The sequence below is a fragment of the Momordica charantia genome (genome assembly GCF_013281855.1).
Source record: "Momordica charantia cultivar OHB3-1 chromosome 4 unlocalized genomic scaffold, Mcharantia_2.0 BLBB01000004.1, whole genome shotgun sequence".
Lineage (NCBI taxonomy): Eukaryota > Viridiplantae > Streptophyta > Magnoliopsida > Cucurbitales > Cucurbitaceae > Momordica > Momordica charantia.
The window spans coordinates 13,447,003-13,455,890 of NW_028275162.1; the positions used below are offsets into that span (position 1 = coordinate 13,447,003).

Below are 8,888 nucleotides of genomic sequence, written 5' to 3' on the forward strand. Positions count from 1 at the left end.
TCAGTGCTAGCATCAGCGCCCAACTGCTAACACTGCCGCCCATGCACGCACCCACTAGCGTTATCCTTCCCTCCACGCACACCAATGCCTTGAGTTTTGTTTTATTTTTTTTTATTTAACAATTTTAATTTCAACTTTAGGCAAGTGTTGTATCTTTTAGGAATTTATCAATTTTTATTTTCTTTTTAATTTTGTTATTTTCCATAAAAGGCCATATTTCTTAGCCTATAAATAGGCATGTACCCTCTCCATGTTGAGGCATCTTAGTACCTTTGAATTGAATAAAAATCGAGAATGTTTCTCACCTCTTTGTCGTGTGCAAAACCCCTCTCAAATATCAAATTCCTTTGTGTGGTTGAAATTAGGTCTTCACATTTGCCCCTCGGAGCATGCTTGTTTGATTGGTAACGAAACTCGTAGAGTGTTTTCGGCCTCGAGCATAGTGAGTATTATGCCTGCTCAAGGTAACGACTGCAAAGGTAATTCCTCTAACTCTTAGTCATTCGGGTTGAACCATCTATACGATTGGATTCAAGTGGCTTGTGGTTCGAGAGCTCAATACGCTTAGGTTGTCACGTATCAGGTACTGCCCTAGTTCTTAGTGTACCTACTTATGCATTGTTTGAATCGGGTTCAAGTCACACCTTTATCTCCAATGCATTTGTTCGGCAAGCGAATCTAGAGCTGGAACTATTAGGTTTCCTACTATCGGTGTCTATGTCATCGGGTTCAATTATGGTTGCTAGCCAAGCGGTAAAAGCAGGGAAGTTATATTTTGATGATAAGACCTTGGAGGATAGATTAATCCAACTAGACATACGGGATTTTGAAGTTATATTAAGCATGGATTGGCTAGCTGCTAATCAAGCAAGCATCAGTTGCTCGAAAAAGGAAGTCTCCTTCCAGCTACCCTTTGACCGAAGCTTTACGTTCAAAGGTGTTAAGGGCGGGGTTCCAAGGGTAGTTTCAGCACTAATGGCCAGACATCTTTTGCAGTATGGTGCTTGGGGTGATTTGACCAGTGACATCGATACCAATAAGGTTTCTCCCAGTGTCGACTTCCACATGGTCAAGGATTTCCTTGATGTGTTCCTAGAGGACCTTCCTCAGCTACCCCCAGTTTGTGAGTTGGACTTTTGCATTGACTTGCTTCCTGGGACACCTCTCATCTCGAAAGCACCTTACCATATGGCTCCAGCTGAACTGAAGGAGCTCAAGGTACAACTAGAAGAATAATTAGACAGAGTCTTCATCGCCCAAGCGTGTCCCCCTAAGGTGCACCGATACTTTTTCTGAAGAAAGATGGATCAATGTCGCTTTGTATCGATTATCGAAAGCTGAATAAGGTGGCGATAAAGAACAAGTACCCCCTCCTTCGTATCGAGGACCTTTTTGATCAATTGAAAGAGGCAAATCTACTCTCGAAGATATAATTGCATTCAGGATATCATCACCTGAGGATTAAGGAGGTTGACATACTTAAGACAGCCTTCAAAACTAGGTATGGACACTACGACTTTATTGTGATGTCTTTTGGACTCACCAATGCCCCCTCGGCATTCATGGACCTTATGAAATTTCTTAGTAGGGAGGTTTTCCCACTTCCCACCTTTAATGGTGGGAAGTGGGAGAGTGGTGAGTGGAACTTCCTACCACTCTTCCTTCCTTAGAAAAGGGAGGTTCTCCCCTTCCTTTGGCCTCGATTCACAGTTGTATGAGTTTCAGAAACTCTTGCAAACAACCTCTCTTTAAATCTCTCGATCCCTTTCTTAGTTTTAAGATAGTTCCCATAAACCGAGTATTTAATGTTGGGTTTTATGTCCTGAAACTCATAGTTTGAAAATGCCAGATATACTTTTATCTTTCAATAAAGTTGTTATTGAAGGTTTTAATCAATAAGTAGTTATTGATCCAATAAAATGTTCTTACTAGAACTAAATCCAATAAAATAAAGGATCCTAGACTGTTACCTGAGACTCAAACTCTATGTAAGAGACATAAATATGGATCAAGTTTGAGTTAAAAGTCTAAATGGTCTATAGTATAGGAATAAGGTTGGGCGCCTTATTCTGGGGACACTATGGCTGCGGCCCACTTTGTAGCTATTACAAACGATGTGATCCTAATTCGTTCATGTGAAGACATGCGGTGGGGGTGTCCCGTGCAAAGAGTTTGCATAAGACCGGACCATGAGATAGTCACTTTTACTCTGTAACACCGTTTACTGTTTGAAACTGACTATCTCGACTTTGATGGCCTAGGTAACTCGATCTTAATCCTGAGCTAATTATGAACTTCTATTTACTCGGGATTACCCTTAGATCTACATGGGTGAGAGCAGCTCAACAGCGCTGGCTCAATAAGCCTCCCATTTCAGGGGTGAGGCCTGGTAGATAGCTAGAGACATAGGGTGCAAGAAGGAATTCATTTCTACCCAATTTTAGGATAGTAGAAAGGTTGTTCTCTTAAGGGCTGAATCCAGGTCTTGAACAATAGGCGCCACCCTCATCAAAAGGTTTGAGAGGATTTTTGATTTGATAATTGGACTACAAATCATTGTTCATTAGAAGATCAGTGGGACTTAAGGAACAAGAGGTAATTACAGGGGTAAAGCGGTATTTTGACCAAGCTGTAATTACGAACAACTTGTGAAGGGTCGACTTACCGATCATGGTTATATCAAATGGACATAATATATCTACAGTGAAGAGAGTGCAGCTACGGGGTTTAGTGGAGTGACCCGGTAGTTAACGAATGTTGGTTAACTAGGTTAAAGTGTTTAACCGGTTAATCTCGGATCGTTGGAGCTCGTAATCTGTAGGTCCATAAGGTCCCCTAGCTAGCTCATATAGGAATAAACTTGGAATAATTTGAAGGAATAATTCGAATCGTACGAATTAGGTTATTCATATGAGATATGATTAAGTAATTGATATATGATATCAATTTGAGAAATTTGGACAAAATATTTAAATAGGATTTAAATATTAAAATTATGAATGTGGATTCATAATCGGAGGCATGGATTTCATCAAACATCGGATTTTGGAAAAAGTCAAATAGTTGACTTTGACCAGAGAAAGTCAAAGGTTGACTAAAGTAGATTAAAATAATGTTTTTAACCAAGTTGGTGGAAAATTCCACTAACTTGTTGAGTGGAACATTTAAATAATCTCAAAAATCCACTTTTTGACACTTTGCCATGCATGCATAAGTGGAATGTGTGTTGTAAGCTTTTGGTGAACTTAGACATGCATTTTGACACTTAGCCATGCCATGCATGAGTGGAATGTGTGTTGTAAGCTTTTGGTGAACTTAGACATGCATTTTGACACTTAGCCATGCCATGCATAAGTGGAATATGTGTTGTAAGCTTTTGGTGAACTTTGACATGCAAGAGTTGCATGTAATTTGATTATTTAAGAAGGCCTTTGTTCAAACATTAAAGGGCTTGGAACCTTTGGCTATTTCTTCAAAAAAAAGCTTACATAACTCTTTTTAGTCTCTAAATTTTTCCTTCTCTAAAAAGAGTCCCACCACTCTATTCCAAGCCTTGAGAATAGCTAGGAAGATCTCTTGGTGGTCCTTCATTGGAGCTATTTGAAGATTTTTGAAAAGCTACAAAGGTTTGTATTTTTCTCTACTTATCTCTAAGCATCATAATGTATGATCATGCATGTTTAATCCTAGGTTGTATTATGCATCTAGATTGTTATTTTGATTCTTGCTCACTTCCGCTGCGCATGTATGTATATTATCCATCATTTAATATCCAGAGGATAGCAAGGAAGACTTTGTGGTAGCATTGGTGTCTACATTTAAGAGGTGTCTTCAAAGGTATGTATCGCTAACTTCCCTTTATTGATGCGTATATATCTTTTCTTTGTTGCAATTTTAAGACAAGATCGAAGCACACGCGTTCGCGCGCTTCCTTTGCGGGATCCGATCCCTTCAATTGGTATCAGAGCCAGGTTCTGCTTTCAATCTTGTTTTGAATAACAAGGAAAAGAATGGTGGGTGTTTCTATACATTTAATTTATGTGGTTTGCAAATAGATGTTTTCAGTTTTTGGCATTAGATTTACAGTTTTTCTGTGGATTCGATCAATGTAAAAGCCCGTTGTTTTAGGCGTTTAATCTTGTAAATTGAGTCTGTAAGTTCGTGTCGTTCGTGGCAGGAGTTGCTGTGAAAAAGTACTAGAGAAATGAAGAAAAACCGGAGGAACCGAGCGGATAGTGCCTCGGTGTTGGAGGCGGCGCCTAGGCGCTGGGTAGCGGCGACTTGGCCTTGGGCAGCAGCGCCTAGGTGCTGCTGGAGCTGCAGGAAACCCGAGAGCTCAGGCTTACAGCAGTGGGGCAGCACCGCGGCGCTGGGCTCAGGCGCCTAGGTGCCGGGTTTTATAAAAAAATGTTTTTTTTGTTTTGTTTCACTTCTTATAGGAAGCCAAAAACCGGTCTATTTTGCTATTTAATTATTATGCATTTTGAATGTATACTTAATTTGTTGTATATGTTGCATAAAGTATGCCATATAGTTTAAAATCCCACCATAGGTTAAGCATGTTCATGCATCATATGTATATAATAATTATAATGTATGATAGCATGAGTTATTTTCATGGTTAATTAATATAAGCGTTATATTAATTAGATGAAAATAAGGTTGTAGTGAGCATGACACTACTTTAGTAAATATAAATGTTATATTTATGTATGTCATTGATGCATGATTATAGTTTTAATTTCTTTAAATTTATTAGTGTTATAAGTTTGGTGAATAGAAATTAAAGTCTATAATCAAGAATTGCATGCAAGCCCTAGCTCTTCAATAATTAATTTTAAAGGGATTTGAAATTTATTATATCCTAGGTTATATACTTTTTATTTTGGTTTTAAATAGGTTTAAAATGACAAAATAAAAGGTTAATATAAAATATTGCCTATAAAGGAACCCTGTCTAAGGAAGGTTCTGTCTAGGTTGAGGTACTTAAGATGACCGTAAGGGAACACTTCTACTTGGGAATCGACCTGGGGGTTGAATTAGTCAACATTTTATAGCATACAATAATGTGGTTAGTTCATTAAACACTTTAACGAACTATAACTACAGCAAGATTTCATTTATTGGGCAAACTAGTAAACTTAGATAATTTCATTTAGCCAGATTTTACCTAAGTAATAACCCTATTTGTAAAATACTAAGTGGGAGGATTAGGTGTATATATAAAATATACCAAGTATATGAGATATATGTGGTATATATATACATTCTTTCACTCACGTTCTCCGTATAAGTTCACACCGTGAGTTCCATGCTCAGCCTCGTGTCGCCCTGGGTGCACTACGGAAGGTGTTTGCATGGTTCAATACCAAGGTGAATGGAGAAAGTATTTAAAGTAAGTGGGAGAAGGACGTGTGACAACACATCCTACGGTCTCTTCCATTGGTTTGCAACATGATGTGTCATACACGGCCTGCATGTCGTCCTAGAGCGACCACCCCTACGGAGGGTTTGTTGTATGGAATAAAAATCAAGGCGAACTCCATAAATAGATAAGGTCTCTTAGGTTTTGCACCAATATTTGTCCTTCCCTACGACAAGTCTATTGGGGCGAACCTCTAGGGTCTGAAATGGCAGGTCACAGTTACAAGAAGTTATTAAGTATGTTAGTAACTTCTTGACCAAACAAACGGTGACTAACTGTTATAGGAATAAGAGTTATTTAGGTGTAATATTTAGTTGAGAATGTTTCAATTTAGTGAAGGAGTAGCTGACTGTCCCACGGTAGCTGTTGCTCTAAATCACTGAAGCATCGTCGCAAAAAAAATAATCTTGATTGATAGGGTGCATTATTACTTTTTGCTAAAACTGATTGGGTTTTTAATGGGTACTAAAAGTGTCTTATATAGATTTGTTTATATTTCAGCATGTCAAAATCTATTGCCCTGCTTGCCACCAAAAAACTCAACGACGAAAATTACACATAATGGAAAACGAACCTTAACACGATACTCGTGGTAAAGGATCTTAGGTTCGTCTTAACTGAGGAGTGTCCTTAGGCTCCCACGCCTAATGCAGCCCGAGCAAGTCGGGATGCCTATGACAGATGGATCAAGGCCAATGACAAGGCCAAGAAGCATAAGAGCATGGTCACCGCAAGGGAGATCATGGATTCGTTGTAGGACATGTTTGGACAACCATCCATTCAAGCCCAATACGATGCCCTCAAGTTCATTTACAATTCCCGCATGAAAGAAGGAACATCAGTGTGAGAACATGTTCTCAATCTGATAGTCCACTTTAATGTGGCTGAAGTGAAGGAGGTTGTCATAGACGTGGGAAACCAGGTCATCTTTATCTTGGAATCTCTTCCAAAGAGTTTCTTACAGTTTCGCAGCAATGCTGTGATGAACAAGATAGAGTACAACCTTACCACGCTCTTGAATGACCTACAGATTTTGCAGTCTCTTATGAAACATAAGGGACAAGAATGGGAGGCAAACGTTGCTACCTCGATTCCATCGAGGTTCGACCTCAGGAGCAAAATCTTTGCCTTCTTCTAGAAGTATGACTTTCAAGAAGAAGAAAAATGGTAAGGGTACCAAAGCTGGCCTATTGTTGTTGCTGCCAAGAAGGGAAAGGCTGAAGTTGCAAACAAAGGAAAATATTTCCATTGCAACGCTGATGGGCACTGGAAGAGAAACTGCCCAAAATACTTGGCCGAAAAGAAGAAAGCCAAATAAGGTAAATATGATTTACTTGTTCTTCAAACTTGCTTAGTGGAGAATGATGATTCTGCCTGGATACTGGATTCAGGGGCCACTAACCATGTTTCCTCTTCTTTTGAGGGAATTAGTTCCTGGAGGCAGCTTGATGCTGAGGAGATGACTCTCAAAGTTGGAACAGGAGATGTCGTCTCAACAGTCGCAGTGGGAGACCTAAAGTTGTTTTTAGACAAGAGTACATATATATTATTAGATAATGTGTATGTAGTTCCAAAATAAAGAGAAACTTGATTTCAATTTCTTGTCTACTAAAACAATGTTATGTTATTTCTTTTTCATTAAATGAAGTGTTCATTTCACAAAATGGTGTTAACATTTGTTCTGCAAAACTTGAAAATGACTTATATGTGTTAAGACTAACTATAACTACAGCAATTTTAAATACAGAGTTGTTTAAAAATGCTAAAACTCAACATAAAAGGCAAAAACCTTCTCCTATAGAAAATACCTATCTTTGACACCTAAGATTAGATCACATAAATCTCAATAGGATTGAGAGATTGGTTAAGAGTGGAGTTCTAAGCAAGTTAAAAGATGAGTTCTTACCTTCATGTGAATCTTGTCTTGAAGGCAAGATGACTAAAAGACCTTTTACTGGAAAAGGTTACAGAGCCAAAGAACCCCTGGAGCTTGTACATTCAAACCTTTATGGTCCAATGAATGTTAAAGTCAGGGGAGGATATGAATATTTCATCTCTTTCATAGATGATTATTCAAGGTATGGATATCTATACCTAATGCAACATAAGTCTGAAGCCCTTGAAAAGTTTAAGGAGTACAAGACTGAAGTTGAGAACCAATTAGGTAAGACGATAAAGAACTTCGATCTGATCGGGGTGGAGAGTATATGGACTTAAGATTCCAGAACTACATGATAGAACATGGAATTACATCCCAACTCTCATCACCTAGTACGCCTCAACAGAACGGTGTATCGGAAAAGAGAAATAGAACCTTGTTAGACATGGTTCGATCTATGATGAGCTATGCTCAATTGCCTACCTCGTTTTGGGGTTTTGCAGTAGAGACTGCAACACATTTTGAAAACATTTCCATTAAAATGTGTTTCTGAAACACCTTTTGAACTATGGAGGGGACGTAAATCTAGTTTACGTCACTTCAGAATTGAGGGATGTCCGGCACATGTGTTATTGACAAACCCGAAGAAACTGGAATCTCGTTCAAAGTGTGCCTATTCGTGATTACGCTTGTTTACATGCGTAAAAAGAAGGTTTTAGATGCTGTTTTTACTATGTTTCAGCTTTGTTTCGGATTTTTCTCGATCGTTTGAGTTCCAATTCATGCAAAATTCATATACTATGGTTTGTGGATGGCTTATATTGTATTTATGATATTTTAGGACCATTTGGGAGTGCAAATTAATCAAAAGAAGCAAAAAGACGAAAAAGTATCATGGGAGGCGCCAGGCGCCTGGGAAGCCTGCAGAAAAACTGGTTTTCTTCCAACTTTGCCCTTAATGAAACGCGTCTTCCAATGCGTTTTGGTGGTTCCAACCGATGCATACGTGTAGAAGAAGTGTTCCACTATCAGTTTGAGCACGATTTGGTCAGTCAAAAGAGTTGGAAATGGGTGATTCACCATCGTTTTAGGACCTACCTAACCAATTCTGCACAGCTATAAATTCCAGCAACTTCTCCACCAAATTCATCAAGCCTTGCTTCCTTCTCTTGATCATTTTTAGTTTTTCTTTGTTGCTTTCTAAGTACTTTTGAGTTGCTTTCATTAGTTGCTTTTCGTTTTTAAATCCCGAGCACTTTACATTCTTTTATTGAGCTTTGTTTTGTTTCCATTTGTACTTAGTTATTTTCTACTTATTCAAATATATAAAAATCTAGCACTTTGCTTATCTTCTCTTTGCCTTTGCTTTATTTTTAGTTAAGAGAGTTGTGTTTTGGACGAAAGAGCACGTGACACTCTCCCTTGCTTGAAAGAGAAGGGCGAAGCTCTCAATCCCGATAAAAACTCTTCATTAGTTAACTTTTGTTTTTCACACATGCATTCCACATTCAACCATTTTACTTGCTGTATTTTCTTCAATATGTCTTTCTAAATTCCCGTCTCTAGCCCGGTTATGGATAGTTA

The 8,888-nt window shown here is 38.5% G+C and overlaps 1 protein-coding gene and 1 long non-coding RNA gene across 3 annotated transcripts; both read left to right on the forward strand.

The window, feature by feature from the left end:
- The first annotated feature begins 717 nt into the window (after positions 1 to 717).
- LOC148211867 (uncharacterized) lies at positions 718 to 1,236 on the forward strand. Its single transcript, XM_088122938.1, has one exon. The coding sequence runs from the start codon at positions 718 to 720 to the stop codon at positions 1,234 to 1,236; it is 519 nt and encodes a 172-aa protein (XP_087979064.1).
- A 2,227-nt stretch (positions 1,237 to 3,463) lies between these two features.
- On the forward strand, positions 3,464 to 8,610 carry LOC148211868 (uncharacterized). 2 transcript variants are annotated; one of them, XR_015790180.1, is made up of 3 exons: positions 3,464 to 3,626; positions 3,777 to 3,837; positions 8,146 to 8,610. It is a non-coding gene; the product is annotated as an uncharacterized LOC148211868 (long non-coding RNA). The 2 variants fall into 2 exon arrangements; XR_015790181.1 differs by lacking the exon at positions 8,146 to 8,610 and adding an exon at positions 4,178 to 8,139.
- Positions 8,611 to 8,888: the final 278 nt, after the last annotated feature.